The 22,720-nt window shown below is 38.6% G+C and overlaps 1 protein-coding gene across 4 annotated transcripts in view; it reads left to right on the top strand.

Annotated features, from left to right (window-relative positions):
- LOC126202927 (phosphorylase b kinase gamma catalytic chain, skeletal muscle/heart isoform) overlaps window positions 1-22,720 on the top strand; it is a 137,925-nt gene that overhangs the window by 20,476 nt on the left and 94,729 nt on the right. For 3 of the 4 annotated variants that reach the window (XM_049937020.1, XM_049937016.1, XM_049937019.1), the window contains 2 exons: window positions 16,789-16,952; window positions 18,924-19,014. In XM_049937020.1, the coding sequence (XP_049792977.1) occupies window positions 16,789-16,952; window positions 18,924-19,014 (255 nt within the window). The remainder of the gene's footprint in view (window positions 1-16,788; window positions 16,953-18,923; window positions 19,015-22,720) is intronic. The other variant, XM_049937017.1, reaches the window with a different exon arrangement.

Below are 22,720 nucleotides of genomic sequence, written 5' to 3'. Positions count from 1 at the left end.
AAGAGGTTAGGAGGGAAGCTTGTCGTGTGTTGACTGGGGCCCGTCCACCCAAGTGTAACATTACAGCAGCTGAGGCGGCTGCTTTACGTTCACTCAGAATGGATCCTGATATTGTTATTTTACCTGCGGACAAGGGAAATGCCACAGTTTTGTTGAACAAGCATGATTACATTCAAAAGATGCAGTGTCTACTTTCTGATTCGGTGTATCGCAAAATCGGTGCTGACCCTACTAAGAATGTTGAGAGAAAGACTAATAACCTTCTGAAGAAAAGTTCTTTGTCACAGGAGACTATCAAGAGTCTTAATTCTTACTGTGCTGTACCACCTAGATTATATGGCCTCCCTAAGGTCCGTAAAGAGGCTGTCCTGTTGAGGCCTATTGTTTCTAATATTGGTGCTCCAACATCGTGTAGCTATACATCTTGCTAGTTTGTTGAGCCCACTAGTAGGTAGGTGTGAACACCACATTAAGAACTCTGCAGATTTCTTACGTCGATTGCAGCGATTGCGTTGCGTTTGAATGACTCTGATATTTTAGTCAGTTTTGATGTGGTTTCTCTTTTCACTCGCATTCCTCTCTCTGATTCGTTGCAGCTAATTAAGGTTAAGTTTGGTGTCGAGTTAACAAATTTGTTTCAACATGTGCTGACTTTCACTTACTTTTTATTCAATGGTCAGTACTACGAACAGACTGATGGAGTTGCAATGGGAAGCCCATTGTGGCCAATTTGTTTATGGAGGACTTTGAGGAACATGCATTGGAGTCAGTGACCTTGAAACCTGCATGGGTTTCCCCCCCCCCCCCCCCCCCCAGATGTATAGACGATACTTCTGTTGTTTGACCTCATGGTAGTGAGAATTTAAACCGGTTTTTGGAATACCTGAATTCAATCCACCTGAATATTCAGTTCACTATGGAGGTGGAAAAGAATGGCTGCCTTACCTTCCTTGATGTGTTTGTCAGAAGGAATACTGATGGTACATCGCGACATTCTGTTTATAGGAAGCCTACTCACACTGACTTGTATCTGCGAGCTGATAGTTGTCACCATCCAGCTCAGCGTGAAGGAGTACTTTATACCTTGGTTCACAGGGCCCACGTTATCGCAGACCCTGAAAGTTTGGCAGCTGAGTTATCTCATCTCGAAGTCACCTTTCGTCAGATTGGTTACAGTGAGAGGCAGGTCAAACGTGTGTTGCGCCATCAGCCCTCTGTGCAACGGGTGAGTGACGATAGCAACGAAGTAGCACCTAAGTCTATGGCTTTTTTGCCTTACGCAGGAAGCATTTCCAACAGGATTGGCTGTATTTTGCAGAAATATGATGTGAAATGTGTTTTTTGACCACCTTCTAAGATTAAGGCCCTGTTGGCGTCCGTAAAAGATGATCTCAGTTTGCGTAAGGCTCGGGTCTATCGTATTCCTTGCAGTTGTGGCATGTCATATCTTGGTCAGACAATCAGGACTGTGGAAGACCGGTGTATTGAACATAAGCATCACATCCGCTTACAACAGCCGAGCAAATCCACTATTGCAGAACATTGCCTTGACACCTGCCATCCTATGGAATACAACTTCACGGAGATTCTGGCTTGCACGTCCAGTTATTGGGATAGTGTTATTAAGGAGGCTGTTGAAATCAAACTATCAAGCAACCTTATTAACAGAGATGGTGGATTTTGTTTAAATGCTGCTTGGAATCAGGCTCTGTCTCTCATCAAAAAACAGAGGGACAGAATTAGTGCTACCTCACCTGTTGATTAATAGTAACTATCGATATTTCTGATGTTGGGTATCTTTGTTCGTGTTGACACTTGTTCTGTGTGTGGTGTCTTCTTGTTTCTCCTCTGTGAACCGAGGTATTAAATTTGCTTGCACATTTCTTCTTCCTTGCATTTGTGCCTTGAGAATGGCAGGATGTGCTCCTCTCGAAATATCGGCGGTGTTAGACGACGTCACCCGGCAGCAAACCCGTAAGTTATTTGAACAACCACTGGTTGTTTCAATTTACTCAATCCCCATCTCATTATTTTCCTACATTTCTGCAATTCCTGCAGTTTTAATCCGAAGCTCATAGCAAATTAATTATAGTCAGTCCACATTTGCCACTGAGAGTGTGTTACAGTTTAAAATCTGGTTTCAAAATAGCTTTCTTACAATTATATAAGGTTACCCGTAAGTACCTAATGGGTTTCAGAAGACGGCTGTTCAAAAACTACAAGACATACGAGTAATGGACACACAGCAGTATTTAACTCTCATTACAGTGTTCAGTATGGGCTCTGATCGTGACATGGCATCCATCAATACGTGGGTGCTTGAAGTCACTGACATGAATCACTCGGGAAGGTGCGACAGGAGCCCACTATTGGTATCTGTTCATTCAGTTGTCTATCTGCAGTTCTAAATTAATTCAGTGCGATAGTACAGAGGTGATAATTTGTCTACATGTTCTGACACTCCTGTTCCCTAGTGCAACTTCTCCTAGCACGTGACTAGAATAGACCTGCACTTATTTCTTGCATGTCGTAATAGGCAATTAAATGAAGTTGTATACCTAATCGAGTTGTTACACTAATATCTCAGCTACTATTGGAACACCTGTCAGTTTTAGCTCATTTCACAACCTTCCACTCAACTTTTTTGGGCTATTACTTTGGTCTCCTATTAGGGTTTAACCTCCAACTTTCTAAATTTCAAGGAAGTATGGGTCATTTTTGGAAGAACATCTTATGTGGTGCATAATCTATCTACTGAACACTGTGATTTTATGCACCTACTGTTATAGTAGATTTATGTTCATACCTGAAATCCAGTGTGGTAGCCAATTGATCGTGTTGGAAGGAGGAGGTTGTCATACATTCCATGGTTCTAATCCCCTGACAATGCTTGCATCACACTGCTGATGCCCGAACGGTAAGCTCTCCACATATTCCAGGGAGCTGGTATGTATTCAATCTGGGGCTCCTGGACTCTGGGCAACACTGACTACGTCAAGTAGCTTTTGCTGTAAGGGGGGAGGGGGGGGGGGTAATGCAGACAATCTGCTAAGAAGCAGATAGGATATAATGTGGCATTTGGCGTTTAGAATTGCATCGCAGCATTGGTCAACTTGTGCCTCATCGTCACCCGTAAAGTAGATTTGTAGAAATTTATGTTCAGCATTGGAGATGGATAGAAATGAACCAACACCATGATGTGTTTGTCCTTGAATTTTGAAAGTAGGCATGTAGTGATCTCGGAAAACTTTGTCGGCTCCAAAAGATAGCATTGGAAACACTGAATTATATTTGCTAATGTTCTGCAAAAAGTGTTTGGAATCAGATGAGTTGCCCAAATGCAATAACAACAGTGGATCAAGTGGTGGATGCAATGCCAGCAGTTTAACTTTGCCATTTGGTGAGCACATTCCTGGTGTTTCATTGTCGATCTTAAGTGAACCACAGTGCCCACACGTCTTACCCATTTGACCGAGATTTATGTTGAGATACAAATGATAATCGTAGTTAAAATAAAATTGAAATTAAGCCATATTCATATAAACATTTACTGTTCATCGAGATCAAGTAGCACGTAAATGTTCTCATTATATTGTTGGAGCATGTTGATCTTCTGATTGTGATGCATGTGAATAAGCAATCCATAAATGATCTGCTTCATTTCTTGCTGCATGTTGGTCATGTGATTATGATGCACGTGATGAGGCAACACGTAAACATTCTCTTTCGATGCTTGGCACTTGCTGATGATGTGATTCTGATGCAATGGTCTGCTTCATTGCTTGCTTGTCATCCTTATTTGTTTGAGAAGCTTAAATTCACTTATTTCTACATGCTGCACTGGTACATCTACTAAAGTGATGAACATTTGGGAGGCATATTTTTTCTGACGAAGCAATTAAGACGATATATGCTCGTATAACCAATGTATTGTTCGTTGATTCACAGAAAAAATGGAAAAATTACTGTTTGCACTGGAAAATTTCAGTTAGGTATAAGTAATTTTTATCAGCATTGAAATGAGTTAGACACAATAAAACACCAATCTGTTTGTTTCTGTCACATTCAAACACCTCACAACTTAAGTGCTCTTTCAAATACATTTGCCAGTTCAACACTTGTGCCACCTACTGTAATTTAATTGCACTTTGCCTGTAACCTTTGTGCATGTGCAAGCAATAAGTTGGCAAAATTTTATCACAATCACATGAATGGTATGGCAGTGCATGAAATATGAACAAACAAACATTGATTTAATTTCATGTGAGGTGGATTTGGTGGGAGGACAGGGACTCTATCGCTGTGGCGTGTGCCCCGAGTGGCCTCCAGCTACTTGCTGCCTCTGCACTATCGTGCATTTTTAATTTTCGTGTTTGTATTTTATTTATTTAGTAGTTTAAGCTAATTGACTCTCTAGCATGTTCAGTCTTCATTTTTTCACCCCATTTTAGTGCGGCTGACTTGGAGCATCATTGAGTGATTGGCTATAGTTTTTAGCTGCCTGGGTTTTATCTCACTTTTAATCATCTGATTCAAGCTACTGTTACACAAATTTTCATCCACAGTGAATGAATGTCAAACATCCTGGAACTGTCAGTTCTCCTTTTCTCGTTCATCATTTTACATGAATGTCCTGTGCATAAGGGACTGGAAACAAAGATGTTTAGTCCCTTTAAAAACCCATCATCATCATCATCATCATCATCATCATTGTTATCGCCATCATAGTAAAACTATACCACAGTGCATATTACAAATCAAAACTTGGAAAGATGCTCTGTCCAGTGATATGTGTAATTCTTCTGAAACGCCGGAGGTAGTTGTAGCCCTGTAGCGCAGGTGAGCAACTGGTGCCCATGGTCCACATCCTGCCTGCAGTTAGTTTCAATCTGGCCTGCAGAGGATATTCTATTATAAATGTGTTCACTATTCTGTTCATATTAGCTTCCTATTTTATTACTCATTATTAAACCTAGACATAAATTACCCCTTTTTATTTTTGTGTTGATAACTCTGTAAACACCAGAGAAGTAGTCCTATCATTCCTGGTACTGTGCCAGATGGTTATAATTAAACTTTTCCTATTTAAAATGTTATAACACGGAAATTAATTATTGTATGAGTACCAAGCTTGGTAGCATTAATGTCAGGGGAGTGGGGGAAGAAAAATAATGCAGAATCAGTTCAATTGAAACATGTTTTATGTGCTGCTATGGTACATCATACCATTACATATTGGTACCATTACTTCTACAAAAGGGGCTCAGTATGGCTCCCATCAGTGACCAGAAGAGTCTGAAAGTGCGGGATCATATTCTGCACAGCAGATCAAAGCACATCCGTAGGTATGCTGGCTACCTTTCTTAATATGCTGTGTTTTACATCAGCACATGTTCCCCTGGTAAACCCTGTCCTTCAGGTAGGAGGGAGTGAGATCAGGTGATCGTGCCAGCCAAGCATTTGGAAACGATCAGCTGATAATTCGATCGTTTCCAAATGTGTTTTGATGAAGCAGGTGAACTTCATGAGTGATGCATGGTGGGGCCCATCATACATAAAAACTGTTGTGTTCAATGCATCTTTGTCCTGTAGGGTGGGTATGACATGTTGGCAAAACATATCGCAGTAACTCTGGCCAGTTTCACTGCGTGGCTTTGGTCCTTGAGTGCCAACCTATTCAAAAAAGAATAGGCCATTGATGAATGTAGCCGTGAAGCCACACCGTACGGCAACATGTTCACCATACTGAGGAACTTCATGCACAGTGATTGGAGGTGGAGATCCCCACACTTGGCAATTCTGTGTGTCCACTTCACTCGTCAGAGAAAAATGAGCTTCGTCTGTCTATAGGATGGTCCAGGGCCATCCCTTGTCAACTTCAACCTTGCAAGAAAGTCGGAGCAAAGTCAACACATCATTGTGCATCCTGTGGTGCAAGCTGCTGTACGATATGGATTGTGTATGGATACCATTTGAGAATGGTTTGAAGCACCTTCCATACAGTGGACTACGGATGTTCAGCTGTCATGACAGAGCATGCCCACTGCCTGACAATCAGGAATTGCTTGCAGCATTGTCTGCCATAGCAATAGAGATTTCATCAACCACTTGTCGACCTCTTCCCGGAGAGACACCCAGTTCTCCATTCGATTCAAACTACTTCTTCATGCTCCGTACAGCAGGTGGAGAAAGAGGACCCTCCCTTAATCCTTTCAGTCGGTGATATTCTCAAAGTGCAGCTTCAACATTACTGTTGTTTTGATAATAGAACTTCAACCAATAGTGCCCTGCTCCTTTTGTCCAAGCTCATGTTGACACGTCAAAAAATGCACTGCGACTGGTCAGGTGTATGAAACTAAGAATCACGATGACTGATTGTGGCACTTGGTGGCCATAGTTGGAACTGGACAGTGACGCTGTGACACAGGGAAGTCTTGCATTCCGTACTCTGACATTAATGCTACCAGGTTTGGTGCTCGTACTGTAATTGGTTTCCATGTTACAACATGTTAAATAGGAAAAGTTCAATTATAACCACTGGTATTTCACTAATTTCTTCCATATCTAATGTCAACTTATCAATTTCTCTTTTACAAGTTCTGTAACCTAAGGGAGCTAACATTCCATGCTGCAATCTGTAAAAAGCCTTTTTGTTTTTTCTGATGACAACGTCCACCTGATCAGGCCATGCCAAGATATCAGATTGTGGTACTATTATATTTTCAGAATATTTTACTCAAAAGGATGCTCTCTGCATTAAATCATACAGTAGAGCTGTATGCTTGTGGGGAAAATGTAGTAACTGCAGTTTCTCCTGTCTTTCAGTCATTTGCAGTACTTACGTAGCAGTGCTAGATCACTCAGTCATCCCAGTTATTGCCCTTGGAACTACTGAAGAGGCTGCAGGAACATGATGTTATGTTGGCCTCTCCACAAATATCCATCTGAGGTTGTGTCTACTCTACAATTATCTATGTTGTTCATACATGCAAACCACCCCTCTGTCACGAGGTTCACAGTTAGTGTAGGTTATTAGGAGATAGTAACCATTTATAGATAATAGATTGTAGTTTCAGGTGGTGCCGTGTCGTGTCACAGTGATAACAGCAGAATCTTTCTTGGGAGATAAAGTTAAGAGTTTGGTAGACATTTACAAGAAATTTACAGTTCTCGTTTGTTGTTCAGTGCTAACAACAGTGGGCTGCCCTGTACTGAAGCACTGACCACATAATGCAGGGTGTTTCAAAATGAATATACAGATTTTATCGCTTTGTAGCATTTATTATATTCAACTTGCAACTATAAATTGTACATCAAATGAAAGATCAACTCAAACAGTTTTGTTTGTACTTTTTGCACAAAGGGAAGAGTATGGAGTAATCGAGAGTAACTGAAGAACGCATTGAACGAGTGAGTCTTTCATGTGGAGACCCGAGAAACCCCTTTGGAAGGCTAGTTGTGAATTAGCAATTCCAATGAGTCTGTGTGGAAATTTTTAACAAGATGCTTAAACTACGTCCTTATCGTTTTGAGTTATTACAAGTTCTAAAGCCTACAGACTATAGTTTATGTGCCAACTTTGCAAACGAAATGTTGCTGCATGACGAAGATCTTCTGGATCGTGTCGTCTTCAGTGATGAATTGACACTTTGCCTAAGTGGAGTTGGGGAAACGTACTCCAGTGTTTGCAACTGGGTGACCGTGAGTCTGTGTCCGTAATAATAGCCTTTTCCCTTCTTGTGAGTAACTCTCTTTCCTTTATCCAGTGGAGTAATCGTGTTCAACGTGTGCTTTTTGAACCATAAGTCTTAATTTGTCTTAACAGTTGTACCTCTGTAAAGCACTGATCAAATAACAAAACATTGTAATCTGGTAGTTACTGTCTGTAATAATATCATTATTTATTAACTAGCCAGAATTGTTTATATGGACAGTATTATCTAGCATCCAAAGGGAATAGTGACATAGAGTGGCTATTTATTGCTCCACTGTCGTCATTTGACAGTATTTGGCTGCATTTACAGTATTCTGTTTCTCCCAGCAGTGCCCATGTGTGTAACAAACTTCACCATTGAAACTGTAAGGTTAAAATGGTTTCATCACTCATTACCATACACTACCCCCCAGGATTAAGGCAGCAGTGTTTGATTTTCTCAACAAGAGGATTATATTCACATTAGGAGAAAGTAATACAAATCGGTTTCATTATCTTTTGTGTACTTGTCCTAATACTAACAATAAGTTCCATTGATACACTTCTCTTGCAACAGCACATTGCACAGGAAGAGTACAATTTTGCAGCCACGGCAGGTTGGTGTGCCGTGATACAGTGTGGTGGAAGTGCAATGTGTTGCCTCTGAGAATTTTATCATACATGTAGACACTGCTGGTATAAACATAAAATTGGAATGCAGCTAAACATCACCAACTAATAACTGTAAAAGTATTACATAATGACACTGTGACACTATTTGCTTTGCATGGTGTATAATGTTTTCAGTGCAAATAATTCTTACTAGTCAACACTGCTCTTGTTATGGACAACAGTACAATTGTAAAACAAGCTTTCCTAAAGAATACTTTAGTTATACATTTTGATGTTTTTGATTGTACAATGGCCTGAAGGCGGTACTTCGTAATAAAACCGACAACCATTTCACAAAATAAAAGTACTGTTTTGTTATGTATTATTTATTTGTTAGGCATTTACAAAGACATTCATTGTATAGTGTGTTAACTAAAATATTCTGATAGCTCTGCACCAAGTTGCAATATTGTTTGTATATGTTCTTATAATACTATGGAATATTAAAAATATTCCTTGAGCCACTATTTGACTGAGTCAGTGTGTGTGTATACCCTTCAGATGCCATGCACTTCATGCACCAGTAAATGGTCCATTAATTGGATTTCTCCGCACTCACATTCAGGACTGTCCAGTAGGCCCCGTTTGTTCATTAGTTGCTTACTGCTACCAACACATGCCTCACAGACTTCAGAGTCATCAACAATTTTCTCCGGAGGTTGAATCCATTGATCTTCTTCTTGAGGTCATCCACAGAGTTTTGGTTCTAATGTCCACTTACAGCCCATAGTTCTTTAAAAACTGTCTTCGAGTTGCAGCCTTGCAATTCTTCACAAATTTTTCATAAAGGTGACTTGGATTCAAGTCTGTAGGTGCTAGATCTCAGTATATAGAGAATTCTGGGTTTCCTAGGATTTTTCTGTATTATCTGTGATTACACAATTTTGAGCGGTTCTGTGTTTGTTAGAATGGCAAGCCAGGCACATGGGGCGGCCCTGAATGTTCAGAGATTGTCCACATTGTCTCCTTCAGTTAGACTTCCACTTTAACTATGCATGTACGTCTCATCCAGACTGGTGTACAGTATTCAGCCACTCCGTAGATCAGTGTGCTCACTTCACACCCCATGTCATTCCAGGTAGTATATCATTTCAACATAGACCGAGCAGGGTAGCGGAGCAGTTAGCACACTGGACTTGCATTTGGGAGGATAACAGTTCAAACCTGTGTCTTGATGTTGTGATTTAGGTTATCCACGATTTTCGTCAATTGCTCAAGGCACGGCCAATTACCTTCTCCATTCTTCCCTATCTGAGCTCGTGCTCTGTCTGTAATGACCTCATTGTCAATGGGATGTTAAACACTAATCTCCTCCTCATTTCAACATAGAACACCGTATGAGAATGAAAGGAGAAATCCTTGTAAAAAAATTTTGTCAGTGAAAGAGTATTGCTGTTGTCGAAAGCAAATTATCTCAACTCTCAAAATATACTTGGTCAATTTACTTCAGTTTGTTGCACAATTGAAATAAATAAAAATGTAGACGTTCATTTGTTCAAAATCTGCTTTCAAATTTGACACAATGTCAGATTCTAATACAGGCATATTTTTAGGTAACTAATACTTTAGTATAATATATAAAGGGAAAACATTGTTACCAAAAATTTGAAAATGTGCCTATTTGATTTACTTCAAATTTTTATACTGTACTCTAATAAATGTTTAAGTGCATATAAATTGTATCATGTATAGTGAAATGTTGTTATCAGACAGGAAAGTTGTATTTATGTCTTATTGGTTTATAGTTAGAATACTACTACATAATCTGAATTAACAGTAACAATAAACAAGAATCAACGTCAGAGAGAGGGGGGAAGAGGAGATGACAAGACGGTGGGGGGAAGGACATAGAAAATGTGGAGGAGGAGATGGACAGAGGGTGGCAGCAGGAGGAGATGGAAAAAGGAGGGAGGAAGGAGGAGATACACAAAGAAAGGGAGAGGGGAAGGTGACAGGCAGGGCAGAGAAGGAGATTTGGATGTGCATTCCATTGCCATACATGTTAGAAATGTGTCTTCTTTAATTTCCATTTAAACAAATTGCGCCACTGCAAAGCATGGCCAGGTATAGCTAGTACACTAATATATATTCAGACAGGCATAAGCTATTTATATTTTTGAACAACAATGTACAGGTCTCTGTTAAAACCAACTGTGAGAAAAAGAAAATTCTCTGTGGTACTGTGCTGTGAAAATGCAGTTTAGTTTTCTTTCTCGCAGTCAGGTTTAACTATGATATCAGGGCATTTAAACCATTACACAAATTGTTTCAAAAAAATTTACAGTTCTATCACTTAATGATGTGGCCTCTTTGAGTCAGCTTGTAACAAAGCACCCCAGTAAGATCTTCTATTTCTTCTGATTCTGAGCTTCCCTTTGCCAATTGAATCCCACCGTCTTCCTTATCTCTCTCTCCTGTCTGTCTGGTGGTCTTCCTCTAGGTCTTTTTTGGTAAACTGGGCTCCAGTCTAGGACTTGCTTAGACCATCTATCTTCTTTTGTTCGAGCAACATGACCAGCCCACTTCAGTTCAATGTATTCCCTCTTTCCACACTGTTGGTGACCTTCGATGTTTGTCTTATTTCATCTGCTCTCTTCCTGTCTTTTTTTCGTGTAACCCGACATTGATCTTTCCATTCCTCTTTGGGCTACTGTTAGCTTCCTAACAACTCATTTAATGTCCATGTTTTGCAGCCACAAGTTATTACTGGCAATACGCATTGGTCAAAAATAGATTCTTCAGCTCAACCAACATCTTAGACTTCAAAATTGAAGAGTGCCTCCCATAAGCTTGGCAGCCCAATTTAATTTGCTGTAATATTTCTGGTTTTAAATCTCCTTTCATGTTTATCAGTTGTCCCAGATAGATATATTCTGTGACTCTTTGGAGTTGTGTACTTCGAACTGATATACTTCCCTCAGGTGTCCATTCATTGATAATTATCAATGTTCATTTTTAGTCCAACTTCAGAGCACACTAATGCAAGTTCGTTAACTAATACTTGAAGTTCTTCTATGTCATCTCCAAATAGGACAATATTATTTGCAAACCTCAAGTTCAGTCTTTTACCGGCGAACATGAATTCCCTTTCCTACCCAATTGAAATTAGACATGGCTTTTTCTAAGACTGCTGAAAATAGTTGCTTTACACCCTTTTCAATGGGAAATTCATCAGTATCTTTGGCAACACTCACAAAGGCTGTGGAGTTTCTGTAAATGTTATGTAGGATTTTGATATAGCCCTGTGCTACTCCTTGTTCTTTTAGAGCCACAAACATAGCTGGGTGACTGATCGAATCAAAGGCCTTTTCAAAGTATATAAAAGCAAGGCAAAAGGAGTAGATGGTTCTCATTTGTTCTACTAATTATTTCCCATAGCGTAAAGATATGATCAGCTGTGCTAAATCCTGATCAGAAACCCGCTTGCTCAGTGGGTTGAGCCTGGTCGCGTGTAGTGCTCAACCTGGTAGTCAAGATCCTAGTGAAAATTTTGTATGCTATGGAGGGTAAGCTGATAGAGTGATAGTTCTTTGTATCTTTGGTACTACCTTCCTTACATATTAGAATTATTTTGGCTTTATTCCAGTCTCTTGGTAATGTTCCACAGCGCAAACAACCTGAAAATATCTTAACTGAATGCTTTATGGATTCCTCATCTATCAGTTTTAGAACATCGACTAGGAGGTCATCACTACCTGGAGCAGTCCCTTTTTTTCATATTGTGTATTGCATGTTTGACTTCTGATGAGAATATTTCTGGAATTTGGGCAGCAGAAACATCCAATTCATCAAGGATCAAGGTATCATCATTGATTTTACTGTTGTTGTTGTTGTTGTTGTTGTTGTTGTTGTGGTTGGGGTCTTCAGTCTTGAGACTGGTTTGATGCAGCTCTCCATGCTACTCTACCCTGTGCAAGCTTCATCTCCCAGTACCTACTGCAACCTACATCCTTCTGAATCTGCTTAGTGTATTCATCTCTTGGTCTCTACGATTTTTACCCTCCATGCTGCCCTCCAATACTCAGCTGGTGATTCCTTGATGCCTCAGAACATGTCCTACCAACAGATCCCTTCTTCTAGTCAAGTTGTGCCACAAACTTCTCTTCTCCCCAATCCTATTCAATACTTCCTCATTAGTTATGTGATCTACCCATCTAATCTTCAGCATTCTTCTGTAGCACCACATTTCGAAAGCTTCTATTCTCTTCTTATCTAAACTATTTATCGTCCACATTTCACTTCCATACATGGCTACACTCCATACAAATACTTTCAGAAACGACTTCCTGACATTTAAATCTATACTCAATGTTAACAAATTTCTCTTCTTCAGAAATGCTTTCCTTCCCACTGCCAGTCTACATTTTATATCCTCTCTACTTCGACCATCATCAGTTATTTTGCTCCCCAAATAGTAACACTCCTTTACTACTTTAAGTCTCTCATTTCCTAATCTAATTCCCTCAGCATTACCCGATTTGATTAGACTACATTCTATTATCCTTGTTTTCCTTTTGTTGATGTTCATCTTATATCCTCCTTTCAAGACACTATCCATTCCGCTCAACTGCTCTTCCAAGTCCTTTGCTGTCTCTGACAGAATTACAATGTCATCGGCGAACCTCAAAGTTTTTATTTCTTCTCCATGGATTTTAATACCTACTCCAAATTTTTCTTTTGTTTCCTTCACTGCTTGCTCAATATACAGATTGAATAACATCGGGGAGAGACTAAAACCCTGTCTCACTCCCTTCCCAACCACTGCTTCCCTTGCATGTCCCTCGACTCTTATACTGCCATCTGGTTTCTGTACAAATTGTAAATAGCTTTTCACTCCCTGTATTTTACCCCTGTCACCTTCAGAATTTGAAAGAGAGTATTCCAGTCAACATTGTCAAAAGCTTTCTCTAAGTCTACAAATGCTAGGAACGTAGGTTTGCCTTTCCTTAATCTAGCTTCTAAAATAAGTCGTAGGGTCAGTATTGCCTTACATGTTCCGATATTTCTACGAAATCCAAACTGATCTTTCCCGAGGTCGGCTTCTACTAGTTTTTCCATTCGTCTGTAAAGAATTCACATTAGTATTTTGCAGCCGTGGCTTATTAAACTGATAGTTCGATAATTTTCACATCTGTCAACACCTGCTTTCTTTGGGATTGGAATTATTATATTTTGAATTATTATATTTTACTGTATAGGTTAGTATAGAAATTTTCAATACATTAAAGTATTTTTTTCTTGTCTGTAATTCGGCCGTGATCTGTGTCTAATGCTATTAGCTGATTCCTTCCAATCATAAGCATTCGCTTAGCTTTCTTTAAACTAGATTTATTCTCAAGACTGGAGCGTGTCTTCTTCATACTTCTTGATGTCGTCTTTCATGCTCTTTCTCAGAGCTTTGCACAGCTCTGCATATTCTATCTTATCTTTGTCTGTATCAACTTCCATTCTTCTTCTCTTTATTTGTCAGTTTCTTGTGTTGGTTTTGAGATTTACATAAGCCATTCACTTCTATAGCTGTCATGATTAGTACCTTTGATACTTCTTCTGCTTCACATTCTTTTAATTTTCTCTGAATTCTTTCTTGAAATTCCTATTTCCATTCTTCAAGATTTTTTACATTTAAAATTGTACTTTTTCGTTTAACTATTTTTAATCTTTCATATTTTGTATTAAATTCAGATCTTGCTCTTACCAGTCACTGATCATTGCTTGTCTTGAACCTGTTTAACACAGTGAGATCTAGGATGTTTTGAGGCCTATTGGTGAGAATGAAGTCTATCTTGTTTTTCACTTTAAAGTTAGGACTCAAAGTCCATTTGCGACTAGGGTGCTTCTTGGAAAGCGTATTCATAATAGGTGTTTTCATGCGTTCTGCAAATTATGCCAATCTCTCACCTCTATCATTTCTTTCGTCTATTCTATACTTGTCAACAACTGAATCATCTTCTTTGTATGTTCCAACTTTGTCATTAAAGCCTCCAATAATGAATTTATAAAAATAATCTCTGCCTTTCTCAAAGGTTTCCTTCAGACATTTGTAGAAAAATTCTATCTCTTCATCTTAGTGAGGAGATGTAGGTGCATATGCTTGAACTGTTTGGAACTTATACCTGTCTGATATTCTTAGGACCAAGCATGCAATTCTGCTTGAAGTTCCTTCTAATACTGTTATCTTGTCGACAATGGTTTTGGTTACTAAAAATCCAACTCCATTTAATTTTCCATTTGGTTCTCCACAGTAATATAAGAGATTCTCTAAATTCAAATGAAGGCTTCTCTTTTTTAAAATATATAAACAAAATATGTATGTGCAAGGATATGCTGTTCATTTTACTCCTCCAGTTGGATTTAACAGAAAACAGGAAAGTTTTATCTGTGGTTTATTGGCTTAGAATACTGCTACAGAAGCTGAATCATTTGAAACTTCGTAATCCTACCAGTTCACAGATTATTATCATGCAAAATACTATCATTGAAGCTACTGTCCACACAGATCCAGCAGCTGGTGAGATCTCTCTCATACTCTATATACCAGTCGAATTACCCATTCATTTTAAGTGACTTCAGTTACCAATCATGATTTCCTTTGCAACACCAACATAGTGAGAGGAGGTGGGGAAGGACATGGGAATGAAGATGGGGGGGGAGACGGACAGAGACAGGTGTGAGGAGGCAAACTACGGAGAGGGAGGAGGAGGTGATTAACAAAGAAAGGGCACAGTGAAGAAAGTATCAGGATTCGCCATATCGTGCAATGCTCTGCCACTGTGCCAACGTCCAATGGTAATGGTCACATGCCCATTTTAGTCATATTTGCCATTGTAATTGTGGTAACGTTGGTACGTGCATGTGTTGTCAGCTGTGAAGGCCCACTGTGTGTTCGGACACACTCGTACTTTGCCCAGCATTAAAGTTTGATATTAGTTCTGCCACGGTTCGCCACCTGTTGTGTTTTACCAATCTGCGCACCCTACAACATCCGACATCTGCAATGAACTGTGGCTTCACAATCCCACAATATCCGGACATGATTTCATCACAGTTTTGCCGCGTGTTGAAGACATCAAAGCTCTCGTCGAACACGTGACAGGTTGTGCAGTTTATGAAATGTTTGTGCTGAGATGCCGGGCTGTGACAATCTGCCATCAGTCAGGCTCAGATAGATCACGCACCTTGCCCATTCTACACACGTACAGCACACTCACTGATATTAAGTGCACCGTGCGTGTGTGTGACTTAGCAGCCATTCCTCTCAATGTGATGCTGCTATCGCCTGGACAGGTTTATATCGATAGTATGTCGGTGATCGTAATGTTCTGGCTGATCAGTGTACAATTAGACGGTTTTATTTGCAACATAAGAAATAAATTCACAGATCTGGTATTAATCAATAATTAACGTCTAAAGAAAAATGAAACACGAAGGAAGTTTCTTGACTTGAGTGAATGCTCAAATGAATGAGTTCCAAAAGTACGAGTCCCAGGTTGGGTACTTAGAGTCTGTATGGATGAAGATTGTAATAATGGCCCCAAAACACTTTACAAGTGTGTGAGGTGTAGAGAAAACAGAATACTTAGTCCTCTCCCCTCAGCAGTGTCCTGTTGGTAAAATCCCACTTCATGGTGAAGAGTAGAAGAGTCGATTGTGGTAGCACATTGTACAGCTGAGGTCTTCCCAATGCAGCTGGCGGCATTTATGGCGCCCGCATTATTGCGACGTGGGCCTGAACAATCTTCTCGTGGAGTAACACTTCCGTTTGATTTGCCCAAAATTAGTTTCGTCGAAGTATGAAATAATCTGGCCCGTGCACTCTGGTCGGGGCTGTGCGTGAGTTTTGGAGCTGCTGCCAGCCTGGCTACTGGTGTGACCCTCTAATGAGCTGCTAGTAAGCTGTCTGGTTTGAATTATCGCCACACACTGACTCGAGTACTGCTGCCACGATTTATATTTTGCAAGTAGGTGTTGGTATGTGTTGCCATAGCACCCTCTGAATTTTCCGTGCATTGAAAACGTTTGAAGTGCCACACTATACTCAGATTTGAAGATCACAACAAAGGCAGTGTCCCAACAGCTCCCCATAAGACTCATACTCACCTCAACATCTACTGGGGTCTGGTCCGTTATGGTTCATAAGGTTATCCTTAATAGCATGGGAAAGATACATTACAAGGCAATGGTTAAAGTACGAGTTCCTGCTATGTGCTGTCCACACACACACACACACACACACACACACACACACACACACACACACAATATAAATGTTGTCTCTTGACAGATTGTTTGCACAGATGAAGATGGTGAAGAAGAAACGTTAAGTGTTTACAATGAGTAAGCTATTTAAGTAATAATTGCTATGTTACTTTGATGTTCAGCTTTCTCACATTTCTCAGTGTGAGCACTTTCTCTTTATCTTTCAGGTATATTATGCGGCAATTATTTGAAGCTTTGCAGTATGTACATGGTAAAAATATAGTTCACAGAGATTTGAAGCCAGAAAACATTTTACTGGATGACAACTTTAATATTAAGTTGACAGACTTTGGTTTTGCAAGAGTTGTAAAACCAGGTGAAAAGTTATTTGGTAAGTAAGGATTGTAGATTCTGTGTTTTATTATTATTATTATTATTGTTATTATTGTTATTATTACTACTATTACTACTGTGTATCAAATTGTAATAAGAGCTTAATTGACACACAAATTGTTCTTTCAGTAAAGAGGGAACTTGTATCCACGATGAGGCAGTCAGTATCTGGTTTTTCCCCACTGTAAATATAAAGATCGGATTTTGTTTCGTTTCACTTAGTATGAAATGTTGCTCTTGTAGAAAGAGATATGGCATTAGAAAATAGTACACATTCTGAATAATAAATAAAGGTGGTCAAATAAAATTTTCTCTTTGGAGTTAATGGCATATACATCTACATCTATACGATTATTCTGCAATTCACAATTAAGTGCTGCAGAGGGTTAGAAAAGGGAGAATGTAGTCTTATTTATCACTTAACAAAACACTAAATGGAAGTGAGTTTTATGCGAGACATGCTACATGACAGGAACAAACATCAGACATCCACACATATAGATTCAGGTAGCAGTTCATAAATGAAAGAGTGAAAGAAAGAAAAAATATGAATAAAGAACACTGCTCCCTTAATTGTTATTCCAGGAATATACTAAATAAGTGTATTGAAGTTCTTGATAACTTACACATTGTGAAATGTAATATCTGCAGTATGCTAATAGACTTAGCTCCCAAGTGAGCTGTAAAGTGATTAGTTTTTAAAAAGGAGAGGTAAATTTTTTTCTGTTCTAATTTAATCATGTCACACAACAACATATCATTATTGTCTTATATTAGGAAGTTAGTATGGAGCACCAATGCTGTTTATCCGAGATCTTTTTACTGCTCATATGGAAAACATAAAAGCTGAAAATCTCAAAAAAGACAGAAAATTGAAGATTTGCTGCTGTAGGAAATTAATTCTATGAGCAGTGTGCAGCGCGTACCAGTCGGAAACTTCACAATGGGAGCCTTACTTGTTTAGATCAGAATCTTTAAGAAATGAATGCCAGGGTGAAGGGACTGGCAGTAATTTTGTTGAAAAGATCATCGTACTCTTTTAATGTTATCAAAGTTCTTCTGTAGTATTCTATGTTTCATACACAGGCAGTGTTTTTACTGGTTAGATTTTGATGCTATAAAAATACTGAGTGCAATGTTCCAAATTTTTATTCTATTTGAGGATGGAATCTCTGTAGTTAGTACAGAAGTTGATAAACGGATTGCAATCTAAAAAAATAGTGGCCATAATACTCAACAACTCTCAGAATAAAATGGGAAAGCAATATGTAATCAGATATTCTGTTTTGTTCATTTACCCTCAGACAAGAATATTAAGTAATGTGATAAGAATTGTTTGGTGTGTGTTAAACAAATGTTCATAAGGCAGTTTAATAGCACGAGGCAAAACTTAAATCCTGTTACATAATTCCTCTGCTGTCAGCAGAGTATGATTAGTTGGTACATCTGACACAGTGTTGTGAACAGTTGCACTATTTTTTAATTGAGAAGTGATATCTTGTACAACATGATTGTTAAGCAAATTTCGATTTTTTTCAAGTGTCAAAAACATGTTGAGTAGCAATTTATTCACACTGAATGAATACCTTTATTGAAATATGGTATTTTATTCATGCAACCACAAATTCTGTTTCCAATCCTGGTTGAAAGTAGCTTTTTTGATTCACAAAACAGCAACTAATTCATCCTTGAAATATTCACAAATGTTTGCAATTAAAAATAAGTATTACTATGTCAGTTCCATGTTTTCATAAAACGTAATACTGAAGAAAGGGAGTAGAAGGTGTATTTTTTGTAGTTAGCCTCAATCCATTGTAGGGTATGTGGCAGAATATTTTTTAGTTCATTTTTAAATGGAGATGACATCACTGCTTCAGTAGTGAAGTGGCAGAGAATTGGTAGGAGTAATTTATTTAGCCTTGCCTCCAATTGCATATACCGTTGACTGTGAGGCGCTCTTGTGGTACAGACCTGTGTGGTACGCCAGGCTACCTGGCGCCAGAGGTGCTAAAGTGCAACATGTTCGAGACTGCAGAGGGTTACTCGTACGACGTGGACATGTAAGTTGTGTCTGCATTGTTCCTGAATGTATCATTTTGTTTGCTTCACTTGCTTCCATTTCAATCTTTATAAACTGCCATTTGGTATGTTGAAGTCTTCTATATCTGTCCTTCCTATCTTTTAACATCATTTAATGTACTTATTAGTTTGCAAAGTGCAGTGCTGTGTTTTTACATTATCGAATATTTCCCACATTCTCTTTGTATAAACCTAGTTGCTCTGCTGCTGTTACGAACAGTTTGATGCATTCAGATTGCATTTTTGCTTTGTTTTGTAAGTTTATTCAGTTGCTTGCATACCGATTAATTCTTAGAAGTTGAACTAATGTGTAGTTTTGTTCTCTCTTCAACTTAGTGCTGTGGACATATTTTCCCTTTCTTGCTCTATTGCCCAATTGTAACAATGGATCACAGTATCTCTAGGTGTGCGCATTTACATTTCTGAAGCTAATATTAATTCCTTTAGTTCTGACAGCATGTGTTGATGTTGGATTGCATTCAATGTTATGTCGATTTTATTTGTAATGCAAACTGTCAGATAATCTTTGCCTTACTATGTTAAGTCTCTCATTTATGTGTGTATGTATATTGAACCAGAAGAAAACTGGATATGCAGTTTCAGAAAGTTGAAGTATCATATCTATTGCTGTGTCCTGCTACTTTTACCACAAAGTACAATAACATATTTCCTGTATTGGAACAATAAACACAAACGCCCCTGGCTGAACCGCAATAGAAGGTGGTAGATGAACATGTAGGATAGGTTGTGCACCATGATTGTCCAGAGGGAGAGACGTAATGTGCAGGATTGCTGTAGGTATGGACTAAGATATTGTATAGGTTGAATGGGTGACAATTCTACTTTGGTTGAAGGGAGTAGAAATGTAATTAGAATATATCTCGTAGCAGGTCACAGTGAAAGATACAAAAACTTTAGTGAAGGAAGTGGTAGAGTTGTTTGAAGATTGGGTGATACTGTGTGTCTAGTGGAATATAGGTCTTCAGCAAATGTCTTGGCGATGGTTGCAGCTTTGTTGGTGTTCTAAAAAGAGATGGAATAGGTATTCTGTTTCTGGACTAGCTGGACAGGAAGAAAAATAACAAATTGACTTCTTTCAGTTATTTAATTTGTGAAGCTGTGGTTACAGTTTTGAGTGGTAAAATTCTTTTAGTGGTTTGACCAAAAAATTATTTTCACTGAAGGATGTCCCTTTCTTCGATGAATTTTCAAAGATGTTTTCCACCTATAGTGAATGCTGTTTACATGTACTTGTTCAGTGGACAAGGACAGTGTTATTGATTATTCATTGTTTCGTGACAGTATAATCAATATTACTATAGACTGCAATCATGTGTGTGTCTTGTAAATTATGATGATGTTGATACCCACGTACTAGTATTTTTGTGACAAAAGAAATTCTCTGTGATATCAAGTTCGATATTGCTTCATTGCTCCCAAAATTTTCTGTACCTTGTTTGATTACATTCCAGATTTTGTGCAGTGTTCAGCCAAAAACCTGAAAAAGAAAGAAAAACAAAACTGTCTCAGTACTGACAGTCACTTTTAAACAATTCCGCAGAAGTCTCTTGATGGATTTTGGTTTCTGTTAAAGATGGATGTGTTCAGCATTCATCAGTCTCTAGTTCACCTACTATTTTATTACCCATATTTTACAATAATTGAAATGGCAGGTCTTGTAAATTGAATCATTTCTCATTTATCAGCTTTAAAAATTGTTAGGCACACACACATTTAGCATATTATGCTGTCCCATTTGTGTCCAGGTATATTACTTTGCAGCATTTTATAATATGATTTGCAGTAGTAATCACATATTTACATTAAATAATACTTACTTCATCTCTGCTATTAAATACAGTTAGTCTTCTTTTCTGCAGCTGCTTTATAGTTATAATCTGCTTCATATTCTGCGCTATTGATTCCATTAATCTTGCGTGCTATAGTATTACATGAACACTAAAAGCCTGTGAAATAAATTTAGAAATATGTGCATGCATTCTTTAAAGCTGTATTTTTACACTGGTGTGAGATATCTCACCTTACACTTCACAACTCTGTTAAAGGTAACTTCTGTCTTGGTAGCAATTCGTACAGTGTGCAGTCTGGTATCCTCAAGAATGTTTTTGTATTTTGTGTATGGGGTCAATCCATTTCAAATCACCCAGGCGATGTGGCTCAACATTTTTGATTTTCTTTTTTTTTTTTTTCCATGACTTCCCTATAGACAGACATTCACGAAACAATGTTTTAAAAATTTTTATAAGTCATAGTTTTCTTCTGGCAGCTGCTTCTACAATGGTGGTTGGGCAAATTTTAGTGGAAATCGATGTTTGCGGAAAGTTTAATTGCCAAGTTATTTTAAAAGATATCAGAATAATTCAAAAACCAGTGTGCTCAGCATGAAATGAACTTCAGGCATAATTTTTTTTTTAATTTTTCTATCATGCAAGAGAGTCACTCAAACTCTTTCTGTAAAGACTCTGAAAAAATTTATCAATCTTCAACTTTTAAGGCCTTCAATTTTCATGAAGGAAGAGAGACTCATTAATAATATGTTACCTCTGCGTTGTGTACTTACATAACTAAATGCAGTAAAAAGTTGCATTCCTGAGAATGCACTCCTGTTTTTTCTAGAGCTTTTCAAAAATGGCCAAAACCCTTCTAACGTCAATTTTCGCAGGTCAATATCTAAAAAGCGACTGAATGAAAACAAGTGAAAATTTTACAGAATGTTCTTTATTCTCGTGGGAATATCTGACAAAAAAAATTATGACTGAGACTCAACTACATTGAGAGTAATAGAGCAGCAAATTTCAGTAAAAACGCTACCCCTCTACATGCTCGTGCAGTGCCAAATTAGCAAACAAGAGCTTGAAATTATTACACTTGACATTGGTCAAATGATGTTTAAATCATTACATACAATAAATGATCAAGTATTTCTACTTTTAAATTACAATGGGCAGAGATAGCAATTGGTAAGAGTTCTAATTCTTAAAATTAATGGTACATTTGTTGTACTACACTAGCGTACAGTATACACGTAATAATGTTTCTCCATGTATACAGATTTAAAACTTCAGTTATAACTACTTGCCAGCTGCAATTTTCATTAGGGAGTTAAACAAACCATGGACCTTGCCGTTGGTGGGGAGGCTTGCGTGCCTCAGCGATACAGATAGCCGTACCGTAGGTACAACCACAACGGAGGGGTATCTGTTGAGAGGCCAGACAAATGTGTGGTTCCTGAAGAGGGGCAGCAGCCTTTTCAGTAGTTGCAAGGGCAACAGTCTGGATGATTGACTGATCTGGCCTTGTAACAATAACCAAAACGGCCTTGCTGTGCTGGTATTGCGAACGGCTGAAAGCAAGGGGAAACTACGGCCGTAATTTTTCCCGAGGGCATGCAGCTTTATTGTATGATTAAATGATGATGGCGTCCTCTTGGGTAAAATATTCCGGAGGTAAAATAGTCCCCCATTCGGATCTCCGGGCGGGGACTACTCAAGAGGATGTCGTTATCAGGAGAAAGAAAACTGGCGTTCTACGGATCGGAGCGTGGAATGTCAGGTCCCTTAATCGAGCAGGTAGGTTAGAAAATTTGAAAAGGGAAATGGATAGGTTAAAGTTAGATATAGTGGGAATTAATGAAGTTTGGTGGCAGGAGGAACAAGACTTCTGATC

Source organism: Schistocerca nitens, chromosome 9 (genome assembly GCF_023898315.1).
Source record: "Schistocerca nitens isolate TAMUIC-IGC-003100 chromosome 9, iqSchNite1.1, whole genome shotgun sequence".
NCBI classification, from domain to species: domain Eukaryota; kingdom Metazoa; phylum Arthropoda; class Insecta; order Orthoptera; family Acrididae; genus Schistocerca; species Schistocerca nitens.
The sequence above is the reverse complement of the archived record's forward strand: the minus strand, read 5'-3'. Positions and strand labels throughout refer to the sequence as shown.